Source organism: Ranitomeya imitator, chromosome 2 (assembly GCF_032444005.1).
Source record: "Ranitomeya imitator isolate aRanImi1 chromosome 2, aRanImi1.pri, whole genome shotgun sequence".
Taxonomy (NCBI): Eukaryota; Metazoa; Chordata; class Amphibia; order Anura; family Dendrobatidae; genus Ranitomeya; species Ranitomeya imitator.
The window spans coordinates 784770321-784795479 of NC_091283.1; the positions used below are offsets into that span (position 1 = coordinate 784770321).

The window sequence follows — 25159 nt, forward strand, 5'->3', positions numbered from 1 at the left end:
TTGCCAACTTTAACCTTTATTTTGTTCCGGACAGCTTATCAAAAAAATCACAGTCAATATTTGTTATGGACACATTGGAAAACCATCATAAGTCATTACGATTATATGTAATATATGTAAACAGTCAATAATTCTAATGAGAGGCATTCACTTTAACCTGTAAAATAATAATTACAGTCAAAATAATCTGTATAAGTTTCTTCAGATTCAAATAAATCACAGATGCCTAAAATGTTTTTTTTACGGACAGGGCAAAAAAGTGCCTTATTTTTATGGACTGCTCAGGAATTTCGGGACAGTTGGCGACCATGCACACCACTGATCTGATGACAAGTCCTAACGATAGAGCTAGACTTGGAATGGTCAAGAAAGACACTTTACTTAGATACATTTTTAAGAATTAAAGCCCTTATGTCTCACTTCACAGATGTGTTTTCTAGAGGGCCGGATTGACTGTATGCAGTGAAAATGTTGTTCACCGTCATAATTATTTTATTATACCTGTAATATAGTTAAAAATTGTTGGACATGCATTTTTTATATATTTTTCTCATTTCAGGACACACCATGGGAATGTCATGCAGCCTTCTCTAAAAGACAACAGCGGCAGCCACGGCTCTCCGATAAGTGCTAAACTGGAAGGAATCTTTTTCAGCTGCAGCACCGAGTTCAACACCGGCAAACCCCCTCAAGATTCACCGTACGGAAGGTACAGGGTCGAGATCCCTGCTGAAAAACTCTTCAACCCAAACACTAATCTGTACTTTGGGGATTTTTACTGTATGTACACGGCTTATCACTACGTGATCGTGGTCATCGCTCCGGTGGGATCTCCAGGAGATGAGTTTTGCAAGCAGCGCCTTCCTCAACTGAGCCTGAGCGACAACAAATTTTTGACCTGTACCGAAGAGGAGGGAAGTCTTGTATTTCGCCATGCCCAAGATGTAATCTTGGAAGTCATTTACACTGACCCTGTGGATCTCTCTTGTGGCACAGTGGCAGAAATCATTGGTCATCAGCTAATGAGCTTGTCTACCGCCAACGCAAAAAAAGATCCCAGCTGCAAGACCTGCAACATTAGTGTTGGACGTTAAAAAGGCCCTTTCGGTCTACCGTATGGCAGTTAACCCTCCCTCTTCATTCTTACCAGACATTTTGTCCGGAAGCATGCAAAAATGCAGCTGTCACCAAAAGCATACACCGAAATTAGAACTCCTTAACCCCTTCGCTGCCTGACGAAGCCTGCAAGGCATTGCTTGGCATTGCACTGTAGTTCCTCCCGCAGCAAAGGACTTAAATAGCTTTTTTAAAACTTTTTTTATTATTTGTGAAGTTGATGCTGCTCATAACCACTACAAGACCATTCTTTTCTCTGCCAACTGTTAAAATCTTAGGTGTTGCAAATGTTAATATATATATATATTTTTTGTTCATTTGCTGTTTATATACTGTTTGTTTGCCAAACATAACAAAACTATATGTAGTCTGCTTTAGCAAGGTAAAACTACCAATTATGGCTTTATTGGGGTGTCTAAATAGCAATTATTTTAAGTTACTAAAAATTATTGGGAACTAAAAATAGTAATAATACATAAAAAAAAAGCATGAAAATTTGTAATTTCAGCATGATTGAGCTCTCCAAGTCTAGAAACGTCAGCACTTCCAATGTCGCTCGACAAAATGTTAAATGTTAAGATACTAGCTAACAGGAAAACAAATACTGTATTCCACCATCATGAATATGATAGAAAAATATTTTATTTGTACCGTTGTATAAAATATTTACAAATCATATAGAATATATAGAGCACATTTTATTAGCAAGTGTATACATGTCATAAACCATTTTTTCCCTTCTCAAAGATGTAGACTGTAAACTTCCATCAAGTCGTGTATACGTTCCTGTTATTCTTGCTTCAAAGATTTTAATTAAAAACAGAACTGAAGTCATTCCGATTAATAAAGTATGCTTAAAAACAAAATCAGATATAATGCAACCATCACAAAAGGTCATGAAAATTATTTCACTTGCAAATGGTAATATATATATATATATTTTTTTTTTTTCACTCCCAATAAACAATTTTAAAATGTCTGTTTTAAAATCATGCACTTTGGATACAAGAGAAGTAGAAAGGTTTCGACTTGGTAGGAATAGTTTAAAAAAAAACAAACAAGAAAAAAAACGACAAGTGCGAAGCACAATAGCAAAAGACACGACAGATCTTGAGTGTTGTGGGTGCCGGCGTGACACGTGTGTAGAAAAGGGAACATTAGCAGCATACTCTGATACCACAGATCATTCTGTACTCAGATATAAGACTTTATTCTGATATAGTTAAATAGAATCAATCATGAGTAGATTAAGGCAGCTTTGCATATTTCAACATTCGTCAAAAAAAAAGTTTTTTTAAGTATTTTTTTTTACTTTTAGGCTATGTGCACACGTAGGAAATGTGGTGCAGAATTTTCTGCACTAAATCTGCATCTGCAGATTTGATGCAGTTTCTGTGCAGTTTCTGTGCAGTACAATGTAAATCAATGTGAAAAGAAAAAAGCTGTGCACATGGTGCAGAAAAATCTGCTGCAGAAACGCTGCAGAACTGCACAAAAGAAGCGACGTGCACTTCTTTGAAATCTGCAGCGTTTCTGCGCAGATTTTTCTGCACCATGTGCACAGCTTTTTTCTTTTCACATTGTACATTTTACATTGTACTGTAAATCACAGTGCAGTTCTGCAGCGTTTCTGCAGCAGAAAAATCTGCTGCAGTTCTGCACCAATTCTGCACTAAATCTGCATCGTGTGCACATACCCTTAACGTAGAAAAAAAAAGACCACAAACTCGACAATCAAAAAATAATTGTTTTTAATAATCAGCAAGGCCCTGCTAGTAAGTGATAGTATTTTTCACTATAGGAAGTGTTCCATACAGCAATGAAATCACCATTCTATGTGCGCTGAGAATAAACTGGATACTTGATACTGAAAAATATAGTAAAGTGAATCTTTCAGCAAATTTTTGCTATTTAATCTGAGAGCAGCATAATGTAGAGACAGAGCCTGATTCCAATGATGTCATTAGCTCAGCAGCTTGCTGTAGTTTCAATACAATCAGTGTTTTATCAGCAGGAGATTATCATTGCTGGACTAGGTATCATATGCAAGGCAGTCGCAATAATTTGTGTAACCCCGCCTCCACCACGGATTGGTAGCTTGCTGACAATGTATACAGGAAGTTTCCAATCAGGGGTGTGGGCGGGGTTATACAGAGCTCAGAATTAATAGCATTGCTACATCTACAGCAGAGAACACTGCACCAAGCAGCCCAGTAAGTGACACATCAATGGAATCAGGGTCTCTGCCCTACATCATGCCGATCTCAGATTTCATAGCAAAAAACTGTTGACAGATTTTGTTTAAGTGTAGTTAGTGAGTTTTTTGGAAACTTTTCACATTTTTTTTTTTAATATCAGTTATGGCTACTCAAATCTATAGGCACCTCCAGATTAAAACTATCCAACTTTTCAAAAAGTTTCCAAACAGTTGCAGAGTAAGTGGAACGTTTCTCTATGATTATACTTTGCTAAAAAAAATGTAATGAAGTTTCATGCGAATAGATGTCTTTAGACAATGAAAAAAACAAATGCATTTTTAAAGGATTAGGGTACATGGGTATCAGGAATCTGCTCAGTCCCGATGGGGGTTTAATTAATAACCTAAGAGCAGGAAAGTGGTAATAAAAATAAATAATTGTTATAATAATTTCCTCTAAGATCCCGTTATATCCTTAGCTGCGTCAATGCCCCACAGAGGTCACTGGCCTCAGTACTGATGCTTGTGTATATAACAGGAGACTATGGAGTTCAGTGATTGGCTGCAGTGGTAACATGGAAGTTTATAAAGTCACCCCTGACGCATAGTAAACAAACAGTAGGGACCATGGAAGACACTGGAGCAGCAGGGCATGTAACATGAGTTATGTTTATTGGGTTTTTTTAAGTAGTTTTCAAGGTGGTTGTTTTTTTTTTCAGCTCCAGGGTAACCCTTTTAGATCCATAACATATTATTTTCTAATCCTTTCACAATAACTTACAAACTTAATTCTTAGAAGTGTGAGGCACATATCAAAAATCACAATGTGGATCGGAACTTAACGTTGGCTCAGAGCAGAAAATCTTCAGTGGCCCGAGCTCTTCTTCCCCAAATATTCCCGTGTAGGAGAAACACAACAGGAGCAGGCCTCCCTCCTGCAATCCTTGCAATCCCCATAGAATGATCATTCTGGAACACCCGTTCCATCTTAGGGCTCTGCATTGTGCGACTTCTCTATTATCCTGCCTGGAAATGAACGAATAAACTGATAAACTTAACACATCTGCATTTCAGTCCACGTACAGATCACGATATTCAGACTGTCTGTTTGTCTCCCGAGTCGAACCCAAGAGCATATATGAGGCTGTTAAATTTGGGTCAAACTAGAGCAGTGAATGTTGTAGGTGTGAAACCGGCCTTAGGTACTAGGGTTGAGCGAATGTTTCAAAATTTGGTTCCTATTACGATCGGCGGCGAATATTGTTTTTGCAATGTTCACAGAACACAGCCGAACATCAAGGGAGTAGAAATGACCGAATATGTTAGGAACCGATCATCAAACATAAATTTGGCACGAACAGAGTACCAATATGGCACGAATATGGCAAATTCAGATTTGGCGACTGATTCCGAACATATTCGCTGAACTCTACCGTGTACACCTCCATTCACCAGGAAGATGTGTCCGTGGAAAGTCTGCACTGCTTGTATGGTGTCGGAGGCTGTAGGGACAAGCTCCATCGACAAGGGGAATTATTTATACCCGTCCCGGTGAAGTAACAGAAGAACAGCATGAAAATTTGCTCCAGAATTAATATTGTATAGGGAACTTACTAAAACAGACATAAAAAGCAAAATGTATCCAAGGCAAAGGTGTAATTAGTCCAATTCTTTATTGTCAAAAATGCATTGAAAAGTCAAGCAGCAACATTTGGGCCCACAATAGTCCGTTCTCGAGCAAGTTACAAAATGACAAAAAGCACACAATGTGTTTTTTGTTATTTTGGAACTGGCTTCACAAAGGCCGATTGTAGGCCGAAAGTTTGCTATTTGTATCCAAGGTACCGGAGTAATTATTCCAATTCTTTGTTGTCAAAAAGTAATTTTGCTTTTATGGATCTGTTTCCAATTTGGTGGGAATTGGCTCTAAATTAATACGGACTCCATGTTGTTGTGCATGGAAAAACCATTACTGGCAGTCCTAAAACGGACACGTCAGGAGAGCCAAGTCGTCTGTAATAATGTCTAGGAGACACCGGCTTGACCAGAGATTGGGTGTTCCCGTCATCGGGTCGCTGGGGACGCTACTGTAATATAAACATTGTTGGAAATACAGGAAATAACAACACATGTGCATGAGGCCTTGGTGGAGTCCGTGTATTTTAGTGCCTCCAAGAACATTCAAGTTCTGAGATCCCTAGAGACTGCTAAAATTAAGGAGAAGAAGAGCTCAGGAGATTGCTGCTGTCCTCTAAGGGCGAGCGCAGGTTGAAAAACCATCTGAGTTTCATCCAGAAAACTCATGAGATTTTTTTTTTTACAATTTTCGTCCATGTGACATCCGTGCCTCCATTTTTTACGTCTATATGACATCCGTGTGCGATCCATTTTCATACAGCTACATTAAAACATGTAGATGACCACATACAGTTTCCTAGGTTTATAATAGAAATCTATCCCTAGAAGTTGGATGCCGCTCAGATGGCCCGTGTGGGATGCAATTTTTTTTTTTCATGTACCCATCGACTAGTAGGTGTGAGTCTTATCTGAGACTCGGATGAAAGTAGTGAATGCTACGATTTTTTTTATCGCCATCAGTTGAACCAAAAAAAAAAAAGTTCATCTGATCAGCACTATTGAACAACATGGGTCAGTGATTAAAAATCAGATGGCACGCGTCCGATATATACGATCGCCTGTATGAACCCTTAGTGATCATAGGAGGGCAAAGCACCTGGATCCCCAATGATAGAAACTTCTGAGGACACGCCAAAAGTTTTCAAAAAGTCTATTTACGTGCAGAAGTGGGAAAATATTGCTGGAAAATGTTCAAAACAACAATTACGACAAAGAGAATATTAGTGTGTAAAGCGTAGACAATCAATACGTGAATTAAGGCTGTAAGTGAACAATATTATTTTATAGGACTCCATTTCTGTATGAAATATATGAAAAAAAAAAATCGGAAATTTCACGTACGTAGTTTCAATTGTCAGGAGCCTGTGCTTATTATCACCATATATTTGCTCAATTAGATTTCATTTCCTTATCCATTTATATATGCAACGCTGCTTTAATTTTACAAAGATGTTCAAAAAAATAAATATTCTGAAAAATACTTTTGCTTTTACAATATATGAAACTAGATATGAAACGTGACTCTGTAAGTCGGGGCTCCGCGCACCTTCATATATATATGACAGTAAAACATCTCTCTAGTAGATCACATTACAATGACGTTCTCAGAAAGTGCAGTCTTGTTGCTTACATTGTTGGCCTTTGGTTGAAGACAAGAACGTAATGATTTTAACAGAAAAATAAAAAAAAAATGATAAAACCCACAGCTCAATATTAAAAATAGGTCGCCAGAGAATAAATATATACAGCCTGTACATGGCATAAATAGATTTTCTGAAATCCTCTATTAAAGTTACATTATAACTGTGTTCTCTGTTCTGTGGGTGATGCCTACAACGTATCAAAGGCACTTCAGACAATGAAGCAGGTTGTAGAAACAGCGGAATATCGGGGAGCTAGTTAAACATGTCATTCTTCAAATATTAAGAGTTTGGCAAAGAAAAAAAAAAAAAAAAAAAAAAACCTCAACACACAAAATGGTAAAAGCCTTATTAACTCAATCGACCTCTAACCAATTACCACCATAATGCCCTTCAGCAGAACTGTATCCGTGACCGGGACAGCATCAAGTAAGCCCAAGTTTGGTTTTCCCACTGTTGATTACCAATTCAACAGTCTATGTCCGAGACACTACAAAGCCCAGCAGGCATTAGCTCTGCGTCATCCCCGGTCATTGCTATTGTTCTCCCTATCAGGTAGTGTGTGATATTAAAGTGCATCAGAATGTCAGTGTCATACATGAGTGTGCAGAAATACAGCGATTTCATCCTTCTTCAATACCGCTTCTGGTAGAGCCGCCAGCTCTAGATCGTTTTCGATACGTCTTGTTTGCTGATCAAGACCTCCAATAACCGAAGCTTCGCTTTGATTTGTTTGTATTCACAGTACTCTTCAGCCATTGGTATTCTGTCTTCTTTCTGTGCACTTCTGAAAAATAAAAAGCAAAAATGACACTGAAAGTGAAAAAGTAGTAAATAAATAAAACAAGGAGTAAACTTTCTCCTCGAGGGCAGTGCCAAGATGTCATAGGTAGACTGCCGGTGCTCCTCTGGGGATCTATATATGCAGATTAGCCTCCTGAGAGAGGAAGACCATGGGAACTCAAGTGCCTCCTGAATATACAGTGTATATATATATATATATATATATATATATATATATATATATATACATATATAGGTGTTGACTACAAGGGATACATTTTTCCATTTTTAATAGTTGACAATTATGCATGTTATGATACCAAATATGTATATATATTTTAGATTTGGCTGTTTTCATTATGGGAAAGAAAAGGGATGATTTATACATTTATAGTGTGTTGTTTTTTTTTTTACAATATTTATTATACAGTAATATTTTTTATTAATCATCTTACACACAATAGCTGGATCCCTGATACAACACACGTACACTTCATAGGAGCCTCCCGACTGGCATGACTACACAGTGACAGTCCACGATCTCAGGACTGGAGAAGCCAATGGGCGTCCTGACTTCTTAAATGCCACAGTCAAGACTGACCATTACACTCAGGGAAGGCTGTATAATACAGCTGGCACCCATATTGTCAGCTCATGAACCCGCTACATACAGTAAGGGGTGCAATAACAACTCTGAAACACTTCTTATAAGTGTTCTTCTTATTATTTTGCTCACAAATTTATGACTAAATTGATAATTGGAAGTTACCATTTGACTTTCAAAGAGGGGTGCCCCTTAGTAGACTGATACGCACCTCCAATTGTTTATTTTCCAGTAGGAATGGAGAGGAACGATACAACAATGAGCGACTGTATAAGAAAAGAGGCTCCAGAATTGTCATATAATAACTGGAAATACAAGTATTTACTAGAAGAGACTTGTCCGGGAAGCCGACAGGTCGTCTATTGAAGAACACGCTGGTTTATTTGTTTAGGCGGCATCTGATGTTGGATTGCCGGTAGTTATGATCAAGTCATGAAAACGTAGAGCAGCTAATACCACAATTTCCAATTAAGGTCCATGAATGAATCATTTTTACACTTCCCACTAGTTTTTAATTTCTCAATTAATAGAGGTGAGTCCTCAGTTCGGGGCCCAAACATCTACTAAAAGTGTCCCTTGCTCTACACGACCTAGAATGGCCACGCACTTTATGGACAGTCCATTGTTTTCAATGGAGAATGTTTAATGCATAATTTCCCATGTGGTGACTGTTTTGGGGAAAATTTGAGAAAAAAAACAAGACTACCCCTTATAAAATACTAGCGACTGAGAAAAAGAAAAGTTCTAGTGTTGTTTGTCTTAAAGTGTTCCTGCACTTTTAGGTAATTTTTTTCAATTTAAAGTGAAACACAATTTCTTGATATGACTTAACTTGCATTTTTCACCAGTTTCCCTCTCTGCAGGCTCGCTCTCTAATTTTTGGATCTCTCTGAACCGGTGAATGGAGACCTGCTGCTATGTTGTCTCCTCTATACAGTACAACACAGACATGAGGGATTCCTGCTCTCCTAGCTCTATGTAGCACATGTTCAGAAGTTGCAGAAGCATGGATTATATTGCTCATCAATACCAAGCAGGGTAGATATGAATCCAGCACTGGGGAGAAGTAAATTACTGGCTATAAAGTGCAGCAAGATCCACCTGTCTTCTTTGCCTCTGCTTGTTTCCTCGCTCTGCTCCTATTACCTCCATAGATTTTAAAAGGCTCTGTAACCTGATACATCAGTGAGCTGGATGTCCATCTAGTCTAGAACAAGGTGGATTTTAGTTGTTTTTTTTTCCAAAGTGGATGAGTAAGGTGGAGTAGGAGAAGTGTCTCACAAGTGGAGAAAGAAGCAGAGTTCTCTGATAAGATATATCACAACGTTTCTTCTATTCGCCTATAGTATTGAGTGATGCAAAGCTTGTTATAATGACAGTGGCCACTTAATTGTAGGCCCTTGTTAGGAAGAACAATTAACAGTGTCCAGATATTCTACACATTAGCTATATCATATCACTAATATTTCCAGACTACCTTCCAGTTTGTCGTAAAAAGTGCTCTTCAAATTCTCGTAACGCTTTCCTTAATCTTTTCTTATCTGCTCTGGTTTCACGAAGTTGATCAAGAAGCTCGGGCCTGGAACATAAAAGGGAAACCTGGTCAGAACCAGAAAAAGGATTGAGTCTTGAACGGTCACATCAACCATCCCCCACTTCATTAGGTTTTAGAAGAAAGATGGGATGGGGAGCTTCACAGATAAAAATCGGATTTCTTTAATCCCATCTGGACCAGGTGATTTTTCATTTTTACGTTTTCATTTTTTCCTCCTCTTTTTCCAAGAGCCATCATTTATTATCATTTTCTATCATTAATCGCAGTGTGCTGATGCATCGTGTGTGTATATTTTTTGTATATTGTCCACATAGAATATTTGTGCACCTATACATTAACTTATTACTAAAGGTGTGTGGGCCCGATTTCATTTTTATTATTCCGGCAATGGATCTGTGTGGGTTTTTTTTTTTTATCCACGGCAAGCTGCCATTTTTTACCAGTACCATTATGCTGTAAATACGTTTTGATAGCTATTCACTGCCTTCCTGTAATAAGCGTGGCAAAATGCCAATTCTGGCATCTCATTTTTTTTTCTTTTTTACAGCGTTTACCATGCAGGTTAATTACTTTAATGTTTTGATAGATAGGACACTGACAGGTCTGACGATACCAGATTTTTAAAATGTATTTTTAAACTAGGAAAGAGGGTGATTTGAATTTTTATATATGTTTTATAGTTTTAAAAACATTGTTCTTTATTTTTTGCTATTACTTAGTCCCTATAGTAGAATTGAACCTGCGCTCGCCTTTGATAGTGGTATTACAGTATGCCATGTAAATGCTGGTTTCCTATGAAGGTCAGCCGTACCAAGATGGCAGTTATGGTGACCTTCAGCAGGCTGCCAGCTAACCATTCCATGATTGTGTAACGGGAGGACGGTGGGATCTAGTGAACCATCTAAACCAGGGGTGTCAAACTGCATTCCTCGAGGGCTGCAAACAAGTCATGTTTTCAGGATTTCCTTGTACTGCACAGGTGATAATTTAATCACCTACACAAATAATGAGTTGGTGATTAAATTATCACCTGTGCAGTACAAGGAAATCCTGAAAACATGACCTGTTTGCAGCCCTCCAGGAATGCAGTTTGACACCCCTGATCTAAACCATTCAAATGCCACGGTCAGCATTTGATAGTGGCTTCAAAATGGCCATTCCCGGAGAGGAGTTAACTCCGAACATGCCAGCCTCCTCTCTCCAGACCATTGATTTCTTATACAGTAGTTACCTGTTCACCTTTATCTCCCCCCCTCTCAGCTTTTACAAGCTGCCGTTATAAATCTTGCAAAATCACTAGCCGCAGCATTGGCTGATTTCAGAGCAGTTCTCTTAATCACAACTCTTACTTTCCTGAGCCATGCGCTTGTTCACATGCCTTTTTTTGTATGTGTATGTATAGAGATAGTAGTGAAGACTCAGAACAAACCACTGATAGCTGAGTGTGTTACAGCAGAACTGCTGAGCTTTATAGCTCTACTAATACTACAGTTGTACTATTCACCAGAACTGTCACTCAAGGAGGAGAGCCCGCCCTGCCGGAAACCAGGAAGTAAGGAGACTGCATTGCTCTGAGCTGCTCAAAAGACAACTTGAGAATGCCCCTTTATAAGGAATCTATTAGCAGGATTTCAACCCCAAACTTTATGCCCATGTAGCTTTTTCAAAGTCCAGCAATATCTTTATATGTCCATTCTGTTCCTCAGTTACTGTGAAATCAGTGTTTGAATTGAGGCTGAAGAACTATTTGTAGATCTGAAGCTTGTGTCACTCCAGCTCTATTCCCAAACCAGTGTTACTTCCTCCTGCTTTATTGAGTTTCTATGCTGTATGACTTCAGGCAAAAAAGACGCCGTCAGTCAAACAGGAAAAGGTGACGCTGGACGGGGAATAGAGCTGGAGTGACGGAGGCTTCAGATCTACAAATAGTTCTTCAGCCTCATCAGCACATCAGTTTAAACACTGATTTCTTAGTAATACAGGAATGGACTGGCCATGCAGAGCTATTACTTGTCTCTGAAAGGGATACATTTAAATAGTTTGGGGTGTGAAATCCTGCTGACAATTCCTTTTAACTATTGATTTGCTACTGCTGTTCAAACAAGAAGTATAGCAATTAATATGTAACATTTTCTGGGACAGAATAACATGCCAGTTAGTGTTACTGATGTCGAACAGTATAAATATTAATTGGTTAGAGCAATTTTCACAGCGGGGCATGTACTTAAATACGCTGAACATCATTTATTGATGTTGGCCCACTAATTACACATAATTGGAGACTGCACTGTGTTGCATGCAGAATATATGGTCAGATATATAGAGCAATATACGTTTAATGGATTAAATAGGCATCTTGGGTGTAAGAGGATTATGCAGAGCTGTCTGGCATTAGACACTGCGGATATCGCCACTTACTAGCTGAATGATATCATGTCTATTAAGACTACTTTCACACTAGCGTCGGTACGGGTCCGTCGCTAAGCGTCGGGCCGACGTACCGACGCACATTGTGAAATTTGTGCACGACGTGGGCAGCGGATGCAGCTTTTCGATGCATCCGCTGCCCATTCTGAAGTCCAGGGAGGAGGGGGGCGGAGTTCCAGCCGCGCATGCGCGGTAGAAAATGGCGGATCCGACGTACGAAAAAACGTTACATTGAACGTTTTTTCGTGCCGACGGTCCGCCAAAACACGACGGATCCGTTGAATGACAGACGCGACGTGTGGCCATCTGTCGTGATCCGTCGCTAATACAAGTCTATGGGCAAAAAACGCATCCTGCAGGCACATTTGCAGGATCCGTTTTTTGCCCAAAACGATGGATTGCGACGGATTGCTAAAAAACACAAGTGTGAAAGTAGCCTTACTACAAAGAAGAAATATACCATTTATTACAATCTACTGGAGTTTTTGGATGACTTGTTTTTTATCTGTCTTTAAATTCCAGTCTGGGGTCATTTGATACAGAAACATTCCCGGGAAGCAATGGCGCATGTAGTTATGTGGGAATCATCTGCTGGCATTATTGTGTAGGAATATATGAAGTTATCTCTGGTCTGGGCACGGAGCGGTCGGCCAGGTCGTCAGACACGAGAACGTTACACCAATGTGTGAAACCAGCGGCCGAGCGCAGAAAGGTGTTAGACCTATCGCAATCCACTTGTAAAATCTTCTGACTGCATTTTAATATGATCTGCAAATTATAAGCCTCTTAGTGTAGCCATGGCAGGATTTTAACCCCTTCCAGTCCTCTCCCCTTCCCATCTTCTAAGAGCTATAACTTTTTTTTATACATAGTTTATACAAATTTATTTTTTTGCGGGATGAGTTGTGGTTTTGAACAACGCCGATAACTTTACTATATTATGTACTGAAAAGCAAAGTAATGGTAAACAAGATGCAATTCCACAATTTTTTTTGATTTGTCTTTACAATTTTAAGTGTTCAGTAAAAAATGACTCTGGAACATAATTTTCCAGTTCGGGACGATTACGGCAATACCAAACTTGCAGAACATTGGTTTGTTGCCACTTTTTGAGACCTGTAACGTTTTTATTTTTCCGTTGATGGAGCTGTGGTGTTGTGATCGCTTTTAATTGAATTTTTTATTTGGTTTTGTGAGCCAAAAAAAATGCAATTCTGGAGAGTTTCTGGAGAGTTTTTGGAGAGTTTCTAATTTTTTTCATTATGCCGCCTACCATACAAGTTAATTAAATTAATGTTTAGCCCCTTAGCGACCGCCGATACGCCTTTTAACGGCGGCCGCTAAGGGTACTTAAACCACAGCGCCGTTAATTAACGGCGCTGTGGAAAAAGTAAATAGCGCCCCCCAGAGTCGGAGGGTAGCCGAGACCCCAGAGAACATGATTCGGGTTTTTTTTTAACCCACCCCGCATTTGCGATCGCCGGTAATTAACCGTTTACCGGCGATCGCAAAAAAAAACAAAACGCGATCTCTTTTTAATTTCTCTGTCCTCCGATGTGATCGCACATCGGAGGACAGAGAAAAGGGGTCCCAGGTAGCCCCCCAATACTCACCTATCTCCCTCGATGCTCCTCGTGTCTCCCGGTGGGCGCCACCATCTTCAAAATGGCGGGCGCATGCGCAGTGTGCCCGCCGGCCGGCCCCGCGAGAATCTTTGGGGTCTCGGCTGCCGAGACCCCAAAGAGCATGATCGGGGTCGGTTTTAGCGACCCCTGTTTTGCGATCGCCGGTAATTAACTGTTTACCGGCGACCGCAAAAAAAAAAAAAAAAGTCAAAGTGTAATTCTCTGTCCTCTGATGTGATCGCACATCAGAGGACAGAGAAATAGGGGGATTCGGGGACCCTGCCATACTCACCTGTGTCCCTGGGTCCTCCTGCTGCTCCTCCTGGCCGCCGGCAAAAGAAAATGGCGGGCGCATGCGCAGTGCGCCCGCCATCTGTCTCCATCTGCCGGCCGGCAGGAGAAGAGCAGTTGGGGCTAAAATTAGGGTTAGGGGTAGGGTTAGGGCTAGGGTTAGGGGTAGGGTTAGGGGTAGGGTTAGGGCTAGGGGTAGGGTTAGGGCTAGGGGTAGGGTTAGGGCTAGGATTAGGGTTAGGGCTAAATTTAGGGTTAGGGTTGGGGCTAAATTTAGGGTTAGGGTTGGGGCTAAATTTAGAGTTAGGGTTGGCGCTAAATTTAGGGTTAGGCATCTTTCACACTTACGTCGGTACGGGGCCGTCGCAATGCATCGGCCCGACATACCGACGCACGTTGTGAAAATTGTGCACAACGTGGGCAGTGGATGAAGTTTTTCAACGCATCCGCTGCCCAATCTATGTCCTGGGGAGGAGGGGGCGGAGTTACGGCCACGCATGCGCGGTCAGAAATGGCGGATGCGACGTACAAAAAAACGTTACATTGAACGTTTTTTTGTGCTGACGGTCCGCCAAAACACTGATCCAGTGCACGACGGACGCGACGTGTGGCCATCCGTCACGATCCGTCGGCAATACAAGTCTATGGGCAAAAAACGCATCCTGCGGGCACATTTGCAGGATCCGTTTCTTGTCCAAAACGACGGATTGCGACGGATGCCAAACAACGCAAGTGTGAAAGTAGCCTTAGGGCTAGGGTTAGGGTTGGGGCTAAAGTTAGGGCTAGGGTTGGGGCTAAAGTTAGGGTTAGAGTTGGGATTAGGGTTAGGGTTTGGATTAGGGTTGGTATTAGGGTTAGGGTTGGCATTAGGGTTACGCTTGGGATTAGGGTTAGGTTTGGGATTAGGATTAAGGTTAGGGTTGTGATTAGGGGTGTATTGGGATTAGGGTTAGGTTTGAGGTTAGGGTTGAGATTAGGATTAGGGGTGTGTTGGATTTAGGGTTTTGATTAGGGTTATGGTTAGGGTTGACATTAGGGTTGTTTTGGGGTAAGGGTTGTGATTATCGTTAGGGTTGTGATTAGGATTATGGATCAGGTTGGGATTAGGGTTAAGGGTGTGTTGGGGTTAGGGTTGGAGCTAGAATTGGGGGGTTTCCACTGTTTAGGTACATCAGGGGGGCTCCAAACACGATAGCCAATTTTGCGCTCAAAAAGTCAAATGGTGCTCCCTCCCTTCTGAGCTCTGCCGTGCGCCCAAACAGTGGGTTACCCCCACATATGGGGCATCAGCGTACTCGGGATAAATTGGACAACAACTTCTGGGGTCCAATTTCTCTTGTTACCCATGTGAAAATAAAAACTTGGGGGCTACAAAATCCTTTTTGTGGAAAAATATATATATATATTTTTTTTTATGACTCTGCATTATAAACTTCTGTGAAGCACTTGGGCATTCAAAGTTCTCACCACACATCTATATAAGTTCCTTGGGGGGTCTAGTTTCCAAAACGGGGTCACTTGTGGGGGGTTACTACTGTTTAGGTACATCAGGGGCTCTGCAAACGCAACATAACGCCCACAGACCATTCTATCTAAGTCTGCATTCCAAAACGGCGCTCCTTCCCTTTCGAGCTCTGCCGTGCGCCCAAACAGTGGTTTACCCCCACATATGGGGCATCAGCATACTCAGGATAAATTGGACAACAACTTTAGTGGTCCAATTTCTCCTGTTACCCTTGTGAAAATAAAAACTTGGGGGCTACAATATCTTTTTTGTGAAAAAAAAAATATTTTTTATTTTCACGACTCTGCATTCTAAACTTCTGTGAAGCACTTGGGCATTCAAAGTTCTCACCACACATCTAGATAAGTTCCTTGGGGGGTTTAGTTTCCAAAATGGGGTCACTTGTGGGGGGTTACTACAGTTTAGGTACATCAGGGGCTCTGCAATCGCAACATAATGCCCACAGACCATTCTATCAAAGTCTGCATTCCAAAAAGGCGCTCCTTCCCTTCCGAGCTCTGCCGTGCGCCCGAACAGTGGTTTACCCCCACATATGGCGTATCAGCGTACTCGGGATAAATTGGACAACAACTATTGCAGTCCAATTTCTCCTGTTACCCTTGTGAAAATAAAAACTTGGGGGCTACAATATCTTTTTTGTGGAAAAAAAAATATTTTTTATTTTCACGACTCTGCATTCTAAACTTCTGTGAAGCACTTGGGCATTCAAAGTTCTCACCACACATCTAGATAAGTTCCTTGGGGGGTCTAGTTTCCAAAATGGGGTCACTTGTGGAGGGTTTCTACTGGTTAGGTACATCAGGGGCTATGCAAACGCAACATAATGCCCGCAGACCATTCTATCAAAGTCTGCATTCCAAAACGGCGCTCCTTCCTTCCGAGCTCTGCCGTGCGCCCAAACAGTGGTTTACCCCCACATATGGGGTACCAGCATACTCAGGATAAATTGGACAACAACTTTTGGGGTCCAATTTCTCTTGTTACCCTTGTGAAAATAAAAACTTGGGGGCTAAAAAATCTTTTTTGTGGAAAAAAAAAATATTTTTATTTTCACGACTCTGCATTATAAACTTCTGTGAAGCACTTGGGGGTTCAAAGTGCTCACCACACATCTAGATAAGTTCCTTAAGGGGTCTAGTTTCCAAAATGGTGTCACTTGTGGGGAGTTTCCACTGTTTAGGTACATCAGGGGCTCTCTATACGTGACATGGCGTCCGATCTCAATTCCAGCCAATTCTGCATTGAAAAAGTCAAACGGCGCTCCTTCACTTCTAAGTTCTGTGGTGCGCCCAAAAAGTGGTTTACCCCCACATATGGGGTATTGGCGTATTCAGGAGAAATTGCATAACAAAATTAATGGTTACATTTCTGTTTTTACACTTGTGAAAATTAAAAAAATGGTTCTGAATTAAGATGTTTGCAAAAAAAAGTTAAATGTTCATTTTTTCCTTCCACATTGTTTCAGTTCCTGTGAAGCACGTAAAGGGTTAATAAACTTCTTGAATGTGGTTTTGAGAACCTTGAGGGGTGTAGTTTTTAGAATGGTGTCACACTTCATTATTTTCTATCATATAGACCCCTCAAAATGACTTCAAATGTGATGTGGTCCCTAAAAAAAATGGTGTTGTAAAAATGAGAAATTGCTGGTCAACTTTTAACCCTTATAACTCCCTAACAAAAAAAAATTTTGTTTCCAAAATTGTGCTGATGTAAAGTAGACATGTGGGAAATGTTATTTATTAACTATTTTTCATGACATATCTCTCTGATTTAAGGGCATAAAAATACAAAGTTTGAAAATTGCAAAATTTTAAAAATTTTCGCCATATTTCCGTTTTTTTCATAAATAATCGCAAGTAATATCGAAGAAATGTTACCACTAACATGAAGTACAATATGTCACGAAAAAACAATCTCAGAATCAGCGGGATCCGTTGAAGCGTTCCAGAGTTATAACCTCATAAAGTGACAGTGGTCAGAATTGCAAAAATTGGCTCGGTCAGCTGTGTAATGCAGTAGGCATATGCTGGGCTCAGCTCTTTAGTCCACGCCATACATGGGGACCCGTCATAAGATGTATTATTAAAGGGATTGTTCACTACTTGAACAATCCCTTCTTCATATAAATGTTTGTCCCTGATAAAATAAAAAACCTATATTCACCTCCCATGCTGGCGCAGTGGTGTCAGCACTCACGGTCCCGGGACTCTCGTGCGGTGTTGTGACATGTGACCCTGGCGCCCAATCAGTGCTGGCGTCACTGTCTTCAAATTCGGACAAATCGAACATGAAGAGGAAGTCCAGGCTGCAGCTGATATCTGACTTCCTCTACATATTCAATTCGACAGGAGGCGAGGACAGTGACGGCAGAGCTGTGGGCACCGGGCTCATGTGTCACTACAACAGTACAGGAGCCCCAGGAGAGGGAGTGATGACATCGCGGGAACGGCGCCGGCACAAGTATAAGCTTTTATATTTTATCGGGGCCAAGCGTAGGTTTGAGAAGTTGTCCGAGTAGTGGACAACTTCTTTAAGTACCTACATTGGGAAGGGGTTAAAAAATTAGAAAAACATTTACTGGAATGAATGTAGTTGAGCTGCAAAACCCGATTCATAGATGTCATGGACTATAGCCTCCACAATTGATCTGCCCCCATCCACCTTCCCTATGCCATGGACTATAGCCCCCACCCTGGATCTGCCCCCATCCACCTCCCTATGCCATGGACTATAGTCCCCACCCTGGATCTGCCCCCATCCACCTCCCCTAGGCCATGGACTATAGCCCCCACCCTGGATCTGCCCCCATCCACCTCCCCTAGGCCATGGAATATAGCCCCCACCCTGGATCTGCCCCCATCCACCTCCCTATGCCATGGACTATAGCCCCCACAATTGATCTGCCCCCATTCACCTCCCCTAGGCCATGGACTATAGCCCCCACCCAGGATCTGCCCCCATCCACCTTCCCTACAGCTCCTACCCAACATCCCCACAGTCCCTATCCCTATTGCCTTTATACACTTGCTTTGGCAAAACTGATGTGTATTTGGTCCTGCCAATAAAGCTTCTTTGAATCATTGAATGAGGTGGTACTGTTTCTGGAAGAAAGCATCCATGTTTTTTCTAGTCTTGGACAACCCCTTCAAACCAAATCGGTCAGCACAAAATGACTGTTCAAACCAAGCACATGTGGTCAGCGCACACTTGGCATGAACAAACAGTTCAGTGTACCCTCCACCTAATAGTTTTCCATCTATCTCCGCTATCCTCTGGCGCCTATAAAACCAGTGCTGTTATTCAAGTAAGAGCATTGCGGAGACACATGGAAAACAAGTAGGTGGGAAGGTGCATTGAACTGTTTGGCCACGACAAGGGTTCACAGAGTGCCTGTGCTTGGTTTGAACAGTCAGTTTCTGCTGACAGTCTTCCTTGAAGTCTCAGGAGGAAGATAATGCATGAAGAGAAGAATAGCTCATTCGTATAGCATCCGATGGAGCCTGATGCAGTCGTCTGATTCCTTATGAAATTGGGGACAAATTAAAGAACGGTAAGGGACCATAGAAGTATCGGAGTGGCCTATCACAGCTCCATGCAACTCACAAGGTGTAATACAGTAATGTGTAGGAGTCATTGGTGGATGAACATATCCAATGCCAACCTCAACTCTTGGCACACTTTCAAGGTGTACTTACTTTACCTGGACATTAGTTAGTTGCACACACAAATACATACACCTTACAAGTGCTTTGTCTGCTCCACTGACTGGACATGAAGCCGATGGTTCTGTATGAATCCTAGTTGTACTTACATCGATGCTTCGTGGAGGTTGGACATAGACAGCGCAGGCTGCCGCACGCTTCTCCTTTCATCCAGGGGTGAAACATATGCAGGTTCCAGGTCATCGTTGCAGTACGTCAGATGCTCGTCTGCAGCCAAATCGTGCTCTTCAGTCACTACAAATTCACTGGAGGAATTTGGGGCGCTGTCGTCATCAGAGTCCTCCTCTTCATGCTACAGGTAACAGAGTATGATGTTAATCTGCGAGTCCTCTAGCTTTTACCTCATCACCAAACTATCAGCCACGTCACCTTCTGGTCTGCAGCTTCCTGCACACAATGAGATCCCTGGATGATAACGACGGGGCCGAATATGAAAATGTCAACTTCCATTTAAAAGGCAAAAAGCAAATGATGAAGGGCTGTGATACAGAGGTCTAATATAATAAGAGCGGCATTAATGTTGAGACTAAGTGTTATCTCATAGGCATCAGGTCTGCTTTCTCTCTCTCTGCTGAATGCAAAGAAACAGTTTCTCTCAGATCTGTTATATGTATCAATAGGTCCCCCAAACCCCTCAGAGACCAGAAACATTTACTTTTGGCCTTGGCTGAATGATAGTGGTCAGTATACCTTTTTTCTATGCAAGTTCATAAAAGGTTAAAAAAAAGGAGGCATGCATGATATAGCTTTTTATATGGATGTATTTGGATTTTCAAAGTAAGTACACCAGTCTGATCAGGTTTAAGAGATCTCATTAATAATGTTGTAGAATCTGGTGACAAATCCAGTGATAATGAAATAAACAACAAGTCTAATGATCATGATGTGCAGACATCTGATGCTCCTCTTTATAAGGAATCTATCACCAGCTGATTCCAGAGATGTGTCACTTACTGGGTTGTGTTTTGCTGTTTCAGTAAAATCAGTTTTTTATCAGCAGGAGATTATCACTAGAGGACTAGGTATCTTGTGCCTCCTAGTCCTCCTGCTCTGTGTAACCCCGCCCTCACCACTGATTGGCCGCTTTGTGTCGATAAACAGTGTACACGGAAATCTGCCAATCAGTGGTGTGGGCGGGGTTATACACAGCTCAGCGTTCTGAGCTCTGCTAAATCTATGATTCTACCACAACTGCTGCACCAAGTAAACTAAATGATACATCGCTGGAATTAAGGTGTCTGCCCTTACAAAATGCTACTGTCAGATTACACAGCAAAATCCTGCTGACAGTTTCCCATGTTTTTTTAATTTTTTTCCTCTGGCCAGCAAGTGACTTTATTATAAATTAATTCTGCTTTTTTCAGCTGGGATTTGGAGGCTCATAAAACTGAAGATTACTGCATCTGAGACACATCTAACGTATACAGGAATGGATAAAATAATGCTATGAATTTCAGTTATTATACCCTGACAGCTTCTACATCAAGGTCACACTTATTTACAAGTATCTTGGAGGACCCATGCAAAGAAAGTAACGTTCCCCCACCATTCTGTCTACCTGTATAAAGAATAGACGTAGAGAGACTTACAATCGTGGGAATCAAGGAGGCGGTGGATAATAACTGCTTAATAATCCGGTATCTGTCGTAGAGCGGTTTTATTAGGCTTCTGTCTTGCTTTGTAACCTGAAATATAAAGCACATTGTCACGTACCACGCTGCATGATGACGTTCTACAATTATGGCAGACAGATACATTAGTGCACATCATTGGATTCAACGGTGTAAGACGGGAAACACACAAAGGATACATGAATGACATTTATGGAACCGATGTGACAAAACACAAGCTCACATAGCAGAGAAGCATATTCAATCCTAAGGAAATCATCAATCTCCTGATGGAACATATTCAGTATTGCCGTATATTGGGCTTCAGCCTCTTCCCCCTTAGGCCAATTTTTGTTCTTTTCTTCCCCTTCCTTTTTTCCAGGAGTCCTAACTTTTTTTTACTTTCATGTCGACTTAGGGTGCTTTCACATTGTGTTCCCTCTGGACATCCTTGCATGTCCCCTGCAAAACGGGGTCAGGACGCACGGGCCGATTGGGCCGCAGACAGTAATGGTTACAGCAGAGAGGACGTGCGCTCTGCCGGGCACTTTTTTCGGGAGTGTACACCTACAGGAGGCGGACAGTAAGACGCAATCTATTACGTCTGAATGTCTGCCTCTTGTAGGCGGACACTCCTGAAAATGATGCACGTCAAAGCGCACTTTCGTTCTGTCGCCTCCATTACAGTCTATGGGCCGTATACGCATTCGTCCGGACCCCATTTTGCGAGGGTTTTCAGACGTTTGCCCTGACGGGGACACAGAACTCTATGTGATGGCACCCTTAGCCACATAAAGGCTTGTATTTTTGCAAGACGAGTTGTAGTTTTGAATGAATCCATTCATTTTACCATTTAAAAAACTGAAAAACGGGAAAAAGAATTCCAAATTTGGTGAAATAGTGAAAAAAAACCTCTACAAGCATAGAGGCGACACAAATCAATAGCAACACAATTCTCCAGGTCGGCACAATTACAGTGATACCAAACTTGTATAGTTTTCATTTTTAATTTAAGAGGTGAAAAATAAAAATCTGAAATTCGAAAAAAAAAAAAAAATTGGTTTGTGTCGCCATTTCCTCAGATCCATAACTTCTTTATCTTTCCGGCTTGTTTTTTTGTGTGTTGAGCTGTAAGTTTATGTTGTTACGATCTATTACATTTGAGGTCCGTTGACCGAGTAACTGCAATTCTGGATTATTGATTATTTTTCTTTATTTCAATAATCTTGATAGATTGGACTTTTGCGGATCTATGCTTTTTTGTGACGTAATAGTTTGTCCTATGTCTGGAAGGGGTTAATAGATTTTGCTCCTTGTAAGCAGTAGACAAAGGCTTAGAAAGATTTAAGAATAGACGACAGATCATGTCTGTGAAGAAGAAGAAGGGTTTCAGGTGGCGTTCCGTATATCATATCTATATTCATACGCGCAGTGTAGGACACGACAGCCAGTATTGATTTCTTCCATCAAAGTGTCTGGCACTAACCATGCGGGTTCATGTCAGGACACGTGCGGTCAGCTCAGACGTACGCGCTAACCATATTCTCAGGACAGCTTCATTTATGGAGATCAGCTCTCCTGTCTGCCTGTCTGTTTCAGAAAATGTGTGTATAAAAGAACTGTGAATAGCGCGGTTATTCTGATATTCACCCTGGAAATGTGTGGAAAAAGTGACAAGTGGGCAGTACTAATCCCCTAGTCTATAGGGCATTTCACCACAAGACTGTCACAATCAACACTGATTGGACAGTGTCAGTCAGTGTAGGGACAGACCCCACTAATAAGGGGAATGCAAAGTTGTAAGTTCTCTGGAATTGTTATTTTATGGGGAATGTAAAAATGTACTAAATCAGACATGACGGCTCATCGTCTAGGGGAAAATGCTGATTTTGTTCATCAAAGATGGGTGATGTCACCACTAGAACAAACGCCAGGAGCCGGTCTCTAGAATCTGCTCTGTGGGTTTAGACCTTGGGAACAGGCTAAGGCCTCATTCACACGTCAGCTTTCTTGTACAAATGCTATCTGTGTTTTCATGGAAAGCACTCGTACGTATAACAGTCTATGCTCACACGTCCTATTGCTCCGTCTACAATCGCGAAGACATGTTGGATGTTGATTCAAGCATCAAACTCTGAGATGAAAATCTATGGATCTGTGAACATAATCAGGCAGTATCCCGATGCCATCCAAGTGCTGTGTTTTTCATGGACTGAAGGAAGACGGTTGAAAACCTTTTTTTTTATTCTCATCTGAAAAAAAAATGATGAAACTGTTTAAAGGGAACCTGTCACCCCAAAATCGAAGGTGAGCTAAGCCCACCAGCATCAGAGGCTTATCTACAGCATTCTGTAATGCTGTAGATAAGCCCCTGATGTATCCTGAAAGATGAGAAAAAGACGTTAGATTATACTCACCCAGGGGCGGTCCCGGTACGATGGGCGTCGCGTTCCGGTCCGGGGCCTCCCATCTTCTTACAATGACGTCCTCTTCTTGTCTTCATGCTGCGGCTCCGGCGTACTTTGTCTGCCCTGTTGAGGGCAGAGCAAAGTACTCCAGTGCGCAGGCGCCAGGAAAGGTCAGAGAGGCCTAGCACCTGCGCACTGCAGTACTTTGCTCTGCCCTCAACAGGGCAGACAAAGTACGCCTGTGCCGGAGCCGCAGCGTGAAGACAAGAAGAGGGCTTCATTTGATGAAGATAGGAGGCGCCGGACCGGACCGCGACACCCATCGGATCGGACGGGGACTGCCCCTGGGTGAGTATAATCTAACCTCTTTTTCTAATCTTTTAGGATACATCAGGGGCTTATCTACAGCATTCCAGAATGCTGTAGATAAGCCCCTGATGCTGGTGGGCTTAGCTCACCTTCGATTTTGGGGTAACAGGTTACCTTTAAAACACTGATAAAACTCAGATTTTTTTCATACGAGAAACTCACTGACAGGTGCATGAGACCTACATCATTATAGAGGTACTCCCATCTTGTACACTTATATATCAGAACACCATTCTCCAGATAGATATCGGTCCCATTGGTGAACTTTTGCCTGCTATATAATTATGGCATATCACATGGATCTGCTGAAGGAGAAAGTCCAGCAGCACTGTCCTAATAAATATAGTGTGCTCAGGGAAGGGACTCAGGGTCCAGACTAATCAAAGTAGAACCCTCAGCACCACAAAAAAAGGAAATGGGACCATAGGTCTTGGTGCAGTGATATTTATTTCAATCTGGCAAGGAGTCAAAACAGATATGGTCCAATGTTTCAACCAAGAGAGGTCTTTCTGAAGGACATCTGTGTGTGGCAATAGTCGGGAACCAGGAGATGGGGCAGGGAATAGACCGAGGACACTTTGCCTGATCAAAAACAAAAAACAATCACTGCAGCAAGACTTCGAAATGTGTGACCTTAGACAACCCAATAAGTAGACCCTGATCTGCTTACCACCCATTAACGAATAAATAAAACACCCCACTGGGTGACTTTGGATATAAAGGCCACAGCAGCCTCATTTTATTTAATAAAAATATCAAAACATAAACAATATTAACCATAAAGGAGGGGCAACTGAAGGTTCCAAAAACCATTCTTAATACCGCAACGAAACCGCTCCTGCACACCACCCCCCCAGCCGTACTGCACCGGCCCGGGGGTTCTCAGCTGAATGTTGCTCGTACCCAAATGTCCTACTGAGACCTAGCCCAGTAGGGACCCGCTTACAATTCTGTAAGAACCTTAAACCGATGGGAGTCACTCATCCCGGCACTGGGCTCCTCCATCCTTCAGTGCAACCCACCTCCTTCAAACCCCCCCCTTCTTTTACGACCACCGAGGTGACAAATTATGAAAATCTCTAATTATTTTTCAAGCCATTCACCTAAAAAAGGGGGCAAGCGGGGTGTTCCGGATACAAAGGCCATTACAGAAGATGGTCATCCCAAAAGGGAAGCCCTCAAATACCCGTGGCAGGGGACCATCCCATCTACCAATCAGGTAAGCCCCATGCCCCTGGATTTGACTATCCCCCTCCCCTAAATCTTCCCACTTCGTACACATCATATCCCCCGTTGGGGGTACAGTCCGGGCCCTTACTAGACCTACAGTCCCATTTCCTTTTTTGTTGTTCTGAGGTTTCTACTTTGATATCATGTGGATCTGTTGTAAGTGTACAACATGGGAATATTCCTTTAAGTAAAAAAAAAATGCTCAAAAAGATGTAAAGTTATTCTATAATGTTAGCAATTGCTCAGCTGTCAGGCAAAAGTGGAAACCTAGAAGTCCCCTATGAATTATTTAAGTTGTGACAGGACATACATCCATATGAAGTAGGCCACACGATCAGAAACTGAACGGGATAAATAAGAAGAATCCCATTCTCAAGGTCGGCCCGCGCTCCCTCTACAACTCTCAGCCGCTGTGTTAA

General features: G+C 41.8%; 2 protein-coding genes across 7 annotated transcripts in view; one reads left to right on the top strand and one right to left on the bottom strand.

Moving 5' to 3' along the window:
* The window catches only part of PHYHIPL (phytanoyl-CoA 2-hydroxylase interacting protein like), a 165208-nt gene extending 163258 nt beyond the window's left edge, over window positions 1–1950 (top strand). For both annotated transcript variants that reach the window (XM_069753564.1, XM_069753565.1), the window contains exon 5: window positions 560–1950. In XM_069753564.1, the coding sequence (XP_069609665.1) occupies window positions 560–1094 (535 nt within the window). In that variant the 3' untranslated portion in view covers window positions 1095–1950. The remainder of the gene's footprint in view (window positions 1–559) is intronic.
* FAM13C (family with sequence similarity 13 member C) overlaps window positions 1741–25159 on the bottom strand; it is a 286221-nt gene continuing 262802 nt past the window's right edge. For 3 of the 5 annotated variants that reach the window (XM_069753563.1, XM_069753560.1, XM_069753562.1), the window contains 4 exons: window positions 20713–20808; window positions 19213–19415; window positions 9456–9557; window positions 1741–7378 (listed from right to left, as the gene is read on the bottom strand). In XM_069753563.1, coding sequence (XP_069609664.1) covers window positions 7255–7378; window positions 9456–9557; window positions 19213–19415; window positions 20713–20808 — 525 coding nt within the window. In that variant the 3' untranslated portion in view covers window positions 1741–7254. The remainder of the gene's footprint in view (window positions 7379–9455; window positions 9558–19212; window positions 19416–20712; window positions 20809–25159) is intronic. The other 2 variants (XM_069753559.1, XM_069753561.1) reach the window with 1 other exon arrangement.